Source organism: Pantherophis guttatus, chromosome 8 (assembly GCF_059756535.1).
Source record: "Pantherophis guttatus breed Tessera chromosome 8, ASM5975653v1, whole genome shotgun sequence".
NCBI lineage: Eukaryota > Metazoa > Chordata > Lepidosauria > Squamata > Colubridae > Pantherophis > Pantherophis guttatus.
In genome coordinates, this window is record NC_142070.1 from 26,287,605 (window position 1) to 26,300,186 (window position 12,582).

Genomic DNA, 12,582 nt, shown 5'->3' on the forward strand with positions numbered 1-12,582 from the left:
ACACATAACAATGGATTTGAGAATGATTCTTCCAAATTGTTTTTTTTTCTCTTTAGCTTCTTGTTTAAGATTAGTAAATTCAAGAACCACTTGTATTACAATGTGTTTGGCTAAGATCTTTCTTTCTTTCTTTCTTTCTTTCTTTCTTTCTTTCTTTCTTTCTTTCTTTCTTTCTTTCTTTCCCCCCCTCTCTCTCCCTCCCTCCCTCCCTCCCTTCCCCCATCTAACTCTGCAAAGCGACTCTGGGGAGCTTACATATAAAATTAAAATATTAAATGGAGACAAGTAGCAAAAGGCAAGATCAGTACAGTGGTAGCATCTTTTCTGTTAGTCCATTGACTGGGTGTTTTGTTAATATGATTTATTGGGTTAGGGATTTTCTGTCTTCACTGTGAGTTGTATTGTATTGGGGGGGGTGCGCTGAGGGAGCTCAACCAATCTCCTTGTACAGATGTTGTGCACTTGACAATAAAGATTTGAAATTGAATCTCCAGCATAGAGGACCTCTGTCAGAGTCCAAGGCCAACTTGAAGAGCTATGTTTGAATGCCCTCCCAGAAAGCCAAAAGGGTGGGAAAAACGATCTAGGATATAGCAATTATTCTTTCTACTCTTAGAGAATCCGAAGAGCCTGTCATTATGGAATAGTCTAGAAAGTAACATTGTGAAAACCAGAAGCAAAACAGATGATGTCACTTCACAGCATGCCCCAAGAAATTAGAATTACAATATTTTTCAGTAGAATATGTACTGGACCAACAAAAATAAGTATTTCTTTTAAGACTGATAAAACCAACCTACTTCTTTACAAAGCACAGACTTTAGATATAGACTTTGCTGCCATTAGATGTGATGGCCAATGGGCACTACTTCAGATGGTTTTTAAAGTGACTGGACAAATCCACAGAGGATGTGCTTTCAATGGCTATTAGTCTGGATGGATGTGTACAGTATTTCTGAATTAAAGATAGCATATGTTAAATACCTGGAAAGTGCATTAGGAGAGGCAGTTTGGTGTAGTAGTTAGGGTACTGACCTAGAAATAGGATAATGTAAGTTCTAGTTCCACATTAGGCATGAAAAACAGCTGGCTGACCTTGGGCCAGTCCCTTTCTCTCAGCCTCACAAGGTTGCAGTGTGGGGTAAATATTAGAGTGGAAGGAGTATTGCCACTTTAAGTTGTATGTGGGGAAAAAAGATGGGATAAAAATAATACAAAAAACCTATCTGCCATGTTCAAACTTTTGATCTTTGTGAAAACATCTGTTGACCATATGTGACACAGAATGCTGGACTAGGTGACTTAGCTTCATTCAGCTGTGCTTTTTTTGTTCTTAATTGTTCCTTTTCTCAGTTATCATTTATTTACAATAAATGTGATGCTTAGCATGAGTTCTACAGATCCGTAACACAGTTCTCGTGTATCTGATCTACTTAACATTTCTAGAATATAGCACACATATATTTTCTAAGGGCAGAAGAAACTCAGCTATAGGATACAGATGGTCTTTGCTTGTTGATCATTTGTTCAGCAACCATCAGCACTGAATGAGGAGACTTATGATTGGTTCTGGAAGTTGTGGCCATCACAGCATCCCTGCAATCATATCAAAACAATTAGAATGCTTGACAACCAGTGTTCAGTTAAAACACTCAATTGCCATTTTCAAGTTTCACTGCCAAATAAAGTCAATGGGAAAGAAAGCAGCAAGTTGCAGTCATGTGACATTGAACTTAATAGCAATGTGTGATTCGCTTAACAACTGAAACTGCTGGTGTAAGTCAGCATGGTACATGATTTTTTTTCACTTTACAACTGCACTGCTTAGCAGTGAAGCTGCCAGTCCCAATTATGGTTGTTAATTGAAGACTATTTGAATATACCTAAGATGCTGGAAAGATGAATCTGGAATCAGAGTATCCTTGAAGGAATTCTGTTGCACTTCATCTTTTCTTTCCACAATTAGTTGCAATAAGCCAATGTCAGAAGAGGCATATTTTCTTCTGATCTTCTGTTCTTTTGAGCTCACTGTGCATCTGCTTCCTCTCCCACTCACCTCCTACATGCCATTTGTACAAGAATTTCAGCTCCACAGTGCACTCAAACCAGAGAGAAATATTTGGAAAGGGAGAAAATGCTCTACAAAATTACGTTTCTTTTTTTTTCCAGGCAAGATGTTGAATATCTGGTCTTCTGACTGATAACTACTTATCTCCTTAAATCCTGTGAGGCAGCACTCATTGGACAATGACTGTCCACTTCTTGATGTACTTTGATAAAACAAGACCTGTTTTTTCCAAAGTAATGCAGAACATTTTAAAGCCAATATTATGCAAAGCTTACCATATTCTTTTCATTACATTCACTTGCTTGTGATGGGCTATTTAGGTTTTTTTTTTCCCCCAAACAAAACTACAGCCACAACTCTGCATCAGTTGTTATTAGGAAAGTTGAAATTATTTCTAGTTTGCATAGCTTTCAATATGCATTGGGTGTAGTTTAGTGATGCATAAAATGTTGCTTAAGTCCCATATTTGGACTCATAATATTGTTTTAGTGGTCTCCTGCTACAGAATGGAGCTCAACTTTTGCTTCCTTAACAAACAAACAAACAAACAAACCAACAAACAAACCTTTCGAATGTTTAAGGTCAAAATGAGTATTTTGAACTTAGAGATGTTCAAAGTATTTTATCCCTAAACCCATGAATTCCCTTTCCAAAACAGTCTGGATACTATAAATATGTCTCTTGAAGTACTCCTTAAACTGATGGAAGGTAGATGTTTTTACAATGACTTATTTTAAAAGCATTTAGATTTGTGTGCCCATATAGTACTTTAGTACTTTAACACTACCAATAAAGCAAGAACTGCTAAAGTGCTAATCCAGCATAATCTCCCAGAACCAATTAATATTACATGAACTGTAGACAAATCACCAGAATGGTTATGGTACACAGTGATTATCAACCCAATTCCTAATGAGTCTGAGAACTAAGCTTCACTTAAGTTCAGTGACACAAAATTCCAATCAAGGAAACTGAAATGGGTTTTTCTACTCAGTTAAATCTTTCTTGGCAATAGTCACTATATTTTCCAAGTGCCGCTGCCCACAAGCTGAGGTGGAAAATTTTCCAGGCCTACTGTGGAATCGGAGGTGATCTTCTGCATGAAAATAATGTATATTTGCTGAGCAATAGTTTAGTAGGGCCTTCTCCTTTTAGAGAATGTTCCGAGCACAGCTAATACACTTTCAAAATTAGCATAAAAATAAATGTAGCTAACCCACTCATAAAAATAATTATTAAAAGTCTGTGAATAATACCACCACAGTAAACAGTAAATTCATGTTTTTTAATACTTCTGGAATCTAGATCTAGAAGAAGGAAGAACCTTCACTCTTACAACAGTTAGCTCTACATTTGTATCAAGAGTCTCAAAAGCCCATTGGGACAGTGTTATAAACTGTGGAGTGACCTGGCAAATACGGTTTTATCTATTCTTAAAAACCCTCTCCTTATTTCATGTGGGATGTAATGATTTCCTGAGCTCTCCTGCTGCAATTTATTATCATTGTTATTTTTTTTCTGAAGAAGAAATGAATGTATATTTTGAAGCTTATGAAAAAGCACTGGAAGGCAAATCTAAGAGCCATTTTCACACTTCCACGGCATATACTGTATGTTGTTTGGTTTTGCATACCACAGTGCATGATGGAAAACTTGATCTATGCCAGAAAAAATCTGATTCTGGAAGGCCTCAGCTGATACAAGTAGAAGTTGCTATGAGGTATGATACTATGATAAGATTTAGGAAATTTAGGAAATTTAGGAAGGAGAAAAGATATGTAGTAATGAAAACATAAAGAACAAATGACTTACTATATGCAAATTGATAATTAGTAATGACAATTAAACATCCTAGTGATGACACAACTCCAGTTGAATTGGTGAGAAATGTAAAGAAAGACTTTGAAAAGTAGATATGAATATATTTTACCTGCCTACATTAATATAGCCTGCCTTTCATGAATATGTGACATTTTTTCTAACTATGGAACCCAGAAGAATCAGATTACTAGCGTTCTTCACTAGCTATTTATCCTTCTCTAATAGAATTTCTAACTTTTTCTCTTATTTGGGTAATGAAATGTATTTGCATTGATAATTCTAGTGTAGGTATCCCACCATACCTATGAACTTCTGAACAATTGCCTTTTATTAAAACATCCAACTTCATGGCTATGTTTTAGTTAAGTCATTAGCATAATAGTTTGCCAGACACTGTTAGGTGTTGTTGTTTTTTTTGAAGTTGACTGTTGACATATTATTAACACATGTACCTTATGGTCATAAACATACAGAAGAACAACCATAAACGTACAAATGAAAACATCCCAACAAAGAATAAAAAACAAAGTCCAGGGGTGAAATTCAGCAGGTTCTGACAGGTTCTGGAGAACTGGTAGCGGAAATTTTGAGTAGTTTGGAGAACTGGCAAATACCACTGGCTGGCCCCAGAGTGGGGTGGGCATGGAGATTTTGCAATATCCTTCCCCCAGGAGTTGGGTGGGAGTGGAGATTTTGAAGTATCCTTCCCCTGGAGTGGGGTGGGAATGGATATTTTGCAGTATCCTTCCCCTGTCATGCCCACCAAACCACACCACGCCCAAGCCACGCCTACAGAACCAGTAGAAAAAAATTTGAATTCCACCACTGACAAAGTCCCCAAATTTTGTGTTTCTGTTTCCTAAAGTTTTGTAACAGATTAAATTAGTAAAAAAAGTTGGATTCCAATATTAATTTAGCAAAGGTTAGGAAGCTTATTTAATACTTGACAGCATTCATACAAATTGCCAACTCTGGCTGTGAATGTAGAGTATTAGAATAATAGGCTTTTTTGAAACATAAATTAAAAAAAGATATAAGTTTGCAAGATAGCTGGATAGAGAAAGTACCTTCAACATGACTTTGCTTTTTATACTCTCTCTGTTTTAATATTTGCTTAACTGTTCATATCTAATAAATAACTGGTATTAATAGGCAATCATTTTTCATAAAGGGCATAATAGGCATCATAGTAATAGGCCATCACCAGCATCATCTCATCCAGATTGTAATCTTGTATCAAACATCTGTCTGTCTCTATGCCTATATTTTTTATTTCTTGAGATAAATTTGCATAAGTGAAATATTCCTCAAATATTTGTATAATATCTTTTAAAATATATTTTCTGTCACTGATCTCTGCCTATTTAAAATTAAACCATCATTTATTTCTAGATAAACACCTTGATTTCCACTGTTATGATACCATCAAGGTACCAGAGTCAGAGTTGCAGTAAGAAATATAGGATACTTTCTGTCAAATTAGCTTTTAGCTTCTTTCAGGAATCCAAAGTATTTCATTAATCTATGACTAAATTCTTGTTTTGGAGATATTCTGTATTAGTGATTCACTAACACTTATCAAAATTAAACTGTAAATGACTATTTCTTCTGACACAAAATCCTATGGGTCTTTTAACTTAGAAAGGAGGTTCTATAAATCCTGTGTCCAAACCCCACATGATTAATTGTGGGAATACTCTTTTTATTTTTAAATATAAATCAGAGTAGGGAATGGAAAGGAAGGCTTAAGGCTTCACTAGTATTGTGCAGAAAGTCTCACTTTTCTGGTGATTTGAGGGATAAACTATCTACTTATCTTGAGTGACAAGGAATGTAGGATTTCTGGCTGATAACCGGCACTTTTGGTGAACAGATGCACTCACCACTGATACCCTGGAGAACATAATCTTTATTTTAGTGCAGCTGCCAAGTTTGAAGACCTCTGTCTTAGTGGAACTTCTATTCACTTCCCATATCTGTGTTTTGCTTTCTAAAGCAGTGTTCTCAATTTCCATACTTTAAAGAAGTATGGACTTCAACTCCCAGAGTTCCCCGGGCTGCATGCTGGCTGAGAATTCTGGTTGAAATCCACACACTTTAAAGTTGCTGAGATAGAGAAATACTAATCTAAAGGCTATTTAATCTCCTTTCCAAATGCTTTGCTGACCCTAATAATTAGAAAGTAACGACACAGAAAAATCTGTTCCATATAAATTAAATCATATTGGTTTACATCCTAGTTTAAATATTCTACTTAAACATGGAAAATAGCTTTTAAAATATAGTACTTCAGACATTATTTTAAGTTGCATAATTTCTGTCTTGGAGCACTGACATTGGATTTAATAATATACTGTAAAATAATTTCATTTTTCAGTGTACATTTTGGATGGGTTTAATCAGTTATTATCAGCAGCTGTCTGATCAATTTCCCATCAACCTATTTAGGTAAATCTAGAAAGCAAGAGCTCTGTAATTTCAAAGTACTTGAAATAGCAAATTCTATTTTGGAATCTTGATATTTTGCTAGGCCACTTTTCAGCTATAGGTTTTGCCACTGAACAGATCTAAAATTTCGTTACTGTAAGTTACCGTATATGAAAACACCGAGGGAGACACAATTATAATTTGAAAAGAGACACCTTCTTTTTATTTTTGTTAAAGTCCTTTTACTGCCATCCTGCTTTTTTATTCCTAACATAAACATTTCACAATTTTGTTTGGCAATAATGATACAAATCATTATTCCAAACAGCTGATGACAGTCTTCAGCTGCCTATAATATAATGCAAGCAAAGATACTCTATGCTTTATTATCCTTCCTCCTTAGAGTCCAGCTGAGTAGCATAATAGAAGATTATGCTCCGTGGAGATTTTTTTTGCTTAAGTCCCTTCTCCAAGCAGAAGCAGGCTGACTATTTAACGCAGTTCCCTCAGTGCAGCGTCTTGTGGAGTTGAAAATGACACAATAAGGATCCGACTGTTCCCAGACCTCCTCCCTCCCCTTCTTAGCTCCAGCACAGATTTAGCCAGAAAGCTGCTTTTTGCAGACAGAACCGACTGCAGCTGGTCTGCTCTGAATGTAGCAGTACTGGCCTCTTTATATAACTTCTTTGCTTTAGGGTGGGGGATAGCTCTGGTAGAAACATGGAAGGAGGGGTGGAAACGGAGTGGTGGCTTGTGTAGCTTGTCATCCGCTTCAGCAGAGACATTTGCAGCAGTAGCAGCGAGTAATTAAGTCAGACTGCACCATTTTCTTCTCACCCTGTAAGAGGGTGATGGTGGCAGCAGCGGCAGGGAGCTGTCCACCCCCATCTACCCACGGACCCACCCACTTCCAGCGGATGTACAGAGGTGGGTTTATCTTGGCTTTCCTCTGAGAGGCATTGTCCATCTGGAGGAATCCCAATAGATCTTTTCAATGTGAAGAAACTCTTCTATATTGGATGGATTTTTGTTTTGATCTGTCAGAGAAATTTCCAGATGCTTCATGCTTGCTGCAGGGAATTCTTCCTCTGCCACTGTGTGCGTATTCTGTGTTCATGCAAGGAGATCACAAGAGACTCTTAATTCAGGGTATCATGCTGAATTATGGATGCTGCAGAGGCTAGAGCACAGCTGTGACCTATCACAGACAGCTTGAGGAGGAGGAGGAGAGGAGAGGGTTGCCCAGTGCATATCTGGCTCCCAGCATTACCTCGGCAGTGTCCTTGTAAGATAAACAAACCTTGGATACCTGGATACAGGAACGGAGACCTCCAAGCTGATATCCCTTTTCCAAAATGGCTCATGCCGCTGCTTCTATCAAAAAAGTTCGGGAGGCAGAATTTGATGAAAAGGAGAAGGAGAAAGAAAAGGAGAGGAAAAGGCAGAGGAGAATATCTAGAGAAAATCGGAAGCGCAAGGTATGAGCAAACACCATTTCCCCATCATTTCCCTTTCTTGTACTGCCTAGTACAGGATACCTTCAGCAAGAAAATAACAGCATTTCTGGTATTTCTTTCCAGAATGTATGCATGCCTTTGCTTTTCAGACATTATTCTATGCTTTCGGTAATCTTGCTGCACTGAGATCAGCGCAGATGTGTAAATAAAGCTAGTGACACTAATACATTTTTTTTTCTTTATGTTCAAACCAACCAAGTCTGGTTTGATCACTTTTAAGGCAGGTATTTCTTAGGCCTGACCTAAAATTGTTTACTGGCAGGCAGAAAGGGACTTCGCGTTCCATTTAATCAGGTTAGGTTCTGAGGTTTGTGGCACTGTTTCTCCTCTTTCGTATTCTTTGCTTCAAATAGCATGCAGTTTCACATCAAACCCTGTAAACAAACTTAAGTTCTTCTGCTTGCAGTGATGACATAAATGTGCTATTAGGTTTTGATATTCTGGATATATCCACTCTTTGTATATTCCTAAATTTCTTAACCCAGGCGTGGAAAAATGATGTATAGAGTATTTTTGTTCAAACTAAATTCAGTTGAAAATAAAATTTGGCCTTATTGTCATTTACAGGTCAACCATTCTTGGATTATTTCTTTCTGAAGCATTATAATTCAACTGATTTTGAATTGTGATTAGCACAGGGAAAAAATTGACAGTTGATTTGTTTTTTTAAAAAAGTAAACACACTCACAAATATCAGCCAAATACTAACAAGTTGTTCATTTTGCTGGTTAACAACAGTTAACTGTATAACTATTTCATATATTGAATGAGAAAATAATAATTCTGAGCATATTCAGGAAGTACTTCTGAAATTATATTGCTTAGAGACATTTCACGTAGAGAATATATGTTATTGGGCCTAGAGATTTTAAAAATGTATAGTCACAGGTACCAATCACACAAGTGTTTTTATTTCTGTATTTCACTAGTTAAGTAATGCAAACTGAATCTCTCCATAGGCGTATTGAAATAGATATGAGCGTTTATTCCATCTCATTCTGTTTATTTTGCACAAATAGTATAATTTCATATGGAAAAAGCAAATCTTTATATGTGAAACAACCATTAATATATACAAAATACCTGCCTATTTTAATTCTCCTTTACTAATACCTTATCTTTTGTACAAGTTGTTTGTACAAAATAACTGCTCTGAAATAACACTTCAAAGCAAACTGCACACACATTCTATCATCTATACTATGCTTAAGGTCAAATAAATATGTCCAGTCATGCTTCATTTTAATTTACAGGTCTTTTCACAAATTACTAGAATTACTCTTCCTGCTGTTCTTGTTTAGTATATGCCTGGTCTATTTATCATTTTCTTACACTGGCATGGTGAAATGAATTAATGTTAATGCTTTTTTCTTAAACTGCCAATTTATTATGTTGCTAAATCCTTTGTGGTACTTGAAGTGATATGGCCAACTCTTTAAAAGCTTTGTTTGCTGTATTAATTGAGTTGCAATAGAATTTTCTATAGCATAATATGAGTATTGCCACATCTTGATACTCCCAGACAGATTGTGTTCAGTATCCTAATTCTTCAATAGAATGCTACAGAAATAATAATCCCCTGGTTGTGATTTTCTTTCAACCAACAGATATACTAAATCATATAACACATGAATAGAGCTCAATAATGCATATAGGTTATGTTCAAGGATTGGATAGCTTGTGATAAGATATTGTACATCTCAGTTTTTTAAAATTAGTTTTAAATGTGATGCTAGGCTTTTAATTAAATTGGATATAATTAAATCAGTATCTCCTGATATTTCCTTTTTATACACTGCTCTATAACCTTGATTAGAATCAGAGTCACATAGAACTTGCCACAAGTTACTAATATAGTGGCCATAGAAGGTGGAAAGATCAGGATGTGCTGGTATAAGAATAGGCCAGTGTTGCTTAGATTATTCGAGGAAAATATTACAGTTATGTTTGTTTTGTTCCATTTCATATTCTGCCATCAGTTTCCCTACGCCTGTCTTTTACTGTAGCAATACAGTATTACATAAATAGGTACCTTAGCTGTACAGTACACTTGCTTTCTAATAAGATGAATTTGATTTAAATTTATTGAGTTTTTTCCTTACAGAAGCATATATTAATGAAAGCACATGCATGATAATTGCCAGAATAGTACATATGTTGTATATGTAGTTAAAAGCTGTAAACGCTGGGGAAAACAGGAAGTGTCTTCAAATATTGGAATGAGAAATGGTCTTTGTTTGAAGGCTTTTTTAAAAAAACTTTGGAAAAAGATACAAACTTCCTATATAGATATTTACACACATAAATGTGAGTTTAAGTCTGATAAACTGGATGTGAGATATCATCATGCACAGAGAAAACAGTATGGTGTATCCAGTGGTGGGATTCAGCCAGTTCGCACCACTTTGGGAGAACCGGTTGTTAACTTTCTGAGCAGTTTGGTGAACTGGTAGTTGGAAAAAATCATTAGGGCAGAGAACCGGTTGTTAAATTATTTGAATCCCACCATTGGATGTCTCATTTTGTTCTGGCCACAAAAGAGTGAAGTTTTGCCTAAGTGATTCATATAAACATTGGGGTTGTAAATTCATATTGGATGAAGGAGGATGCATAATCCTAAAATTTATGGAGCACATGAGCATGTGTAGAAATGTGTGGTTAGACTGACACGGGTATTGAATCCTATATGATCCCACTGCATGTCTGAACTTGATCATTATATTTGTAAACCATGATTTATCTCTTTGTACAACAGCAAACCCAATAAATCTTGGCTTACTACAAAAATTATAAGAAACATATATAAAACAGAGAAGCTGAATAAGAATGTAAAATGATATATGATGTGATTAATGAAATAATATTCACAATGTTAGGAGATGGATCAATTTCAGTGTTTCAATTTGGAATTCAGAGATGGCTCTCCAGTTGAGCTTTGGTCAGCAGGATCAATAGTCATAAATATGCAAATATTTAGAAATGTGGTTTCTGAAAACATTTAGAAGGCTGCACGATTCCTACTACTGGCATAATGGAATATATTTATTTATTCATTTAATTTATTAATTCTTTATGAATCAAACCAAAGTAGTAAAATAAACAAATATATTTATCAATAGATTTCTGAGAATGATAATCAAGAAAAACCATAAGACAAACATTTTCCTCAGCTAGTGAAGGCTGAGTTAATCAAGTCTTAGCAGCTGTATAAGAAGCCTTAAAAATTGTAAGCCAAGAAAAGAAGAAAAAGCTAAAATAATAAATTGGAACATGGAATCCTGTGAAAAACAAGAAAAATACTGAACATTTGAATGTTTTCAACATGCTACATTACCTTTCCATTAAAAATTAGATAGAAGCCCATATATTACCTCTGATATGGTAATTTTCTGTACTCATTCTAAAATGGAATAACCCAGATATGACGGTCTCACTTCAGTGACTTTTGAAGAAATTCAACACAACACAGTTTCTCAACACAAAGGGCAAAATAGCATCATTTCCCATTTCAAATTTAGGATACTGTGTTCAGTATGATGGTTTGAGAGGTATAAAACACAAAAAATTCCAAGGGTATATATAGCATAGTTGGGAAGGCTAAAAAAATTAAATAGCTATTTTTTTGGTACTACCTCTAAAACCATTCCTTTTATTCTGCCTAGTTAATTTTAGTCTGCTTTAGTGAGAATGCTAGAATAGACAAGGAAAATCGGAAGACAGAATTAATAGGAACAAGAATTGTAGGTAGCAGGAGCTTCAGGAGTAAGGAAAAGATGTTGATTTGAAATAACAAATTGCTACAGGTTTTTTGTATCTGAAAGCTACCCATAATTTTGTTTTTAAAACATCACAAAAGACTGTGGCGAATGTAGAGCATTAGAATATTTCTCCCTTTTTGTGGTCTGATTATGGTTCAATAGTTCATAGCTCAAGGTTTTTCTTTGCTTCACCTTTTTAAAATTATTTTCAGATCTATCCAAAAGCAGCCACACACGGACTGTTTGCCAAATGGACACATTCTCTGTTTCGGAGTGTGTACATGTGAATTCCTAATTTCTAAATTTAGAGAATTTATTCCTATGAATTCAAAGAGGGTGTGACATGGTCTCTTCACAACCTGGCCAGAGAAGCTTGGAATTATTGTTTTTAAGCACTTGAGAATTTTACTATTTCATGTAGTTCCCATTATGTTGCCAGTCATGAACATCTTAAGATGTTTCATGTTTAATAATGCACACACTGCTTAATTATTTAGTCTTTCTATTATGTTGTATAACAATTTTACGCTGCTTGACATTTCTGAACTTAACAGCAGACTGTTGGATTTACCATGTAATGAAAATCACCAGGAAAACCCTATGTTTCCTATAAAGTTTATTTTCAGACCAATATTTAACGATGGTAAAGTTGGATTATTTAAGTTGCTGATAAAAAGTTATAACAGAAAGAGTTCTTTGGATCCAAAATGTATCTTTTAATATAGATTTATTTCAAACATTCTATGTTTTAAGGTATATTTAAAGCACTTATCCCAATAACTTTAAATAAATTGTGGAAGATTAACTTTGAACTTTGTTTTAAAAAACAAAGCTCACAGATAAATAACCTTTCGGAAGGCATTAAAACAGATAGAACGTACAAAATGAAAGATTAAACTAAAGCTAATCTAAGCCATAAGGCCCTACTAACAATTATCAAAAAGTACTATGTATCAAAGGCCCAATCAAACCATTTTGCACATTAATACTA

General features: G+C 35.2%; 1 protein-coding gene across 22 annotated transcripts in view; it reads left to right on the top strand.

Moving 5' to 3' along the window:
- Nucleotides 1-12,582, top strand: part of ANK2 (ankyrin 2) — a 286,613-nt gene that overhangs the window by 131,823 nt on the left and 142,208 nt on the right. For 5 of the 22 annotated variants that reach the window (XM_034442307.3, XM_060686899.2, XM_087874449.1 and 2 more), the window contains exon 1: nucleotides 6,936-7,794. The exons of 14 other annotated variants lie outside the window; for them this stretch is intronic. In XM_034442307.3, coding sequence (XP_034298198.2) covers nucleotides 7,672-7,794 — 123 coding nt within the window. In that variant the 5' untranslated portion in view covers nucleotides 6,936-7,671. Of the gene's footprint in view, nucleotides 1-6,927; nucleotides 7,795-12,582 lie in introns of those variants that run through there. 3 more of the 22 variants (XM_087874447.1, XM_087874458.1, XM_087874454.1) reach the window with 2 other exon arrangements.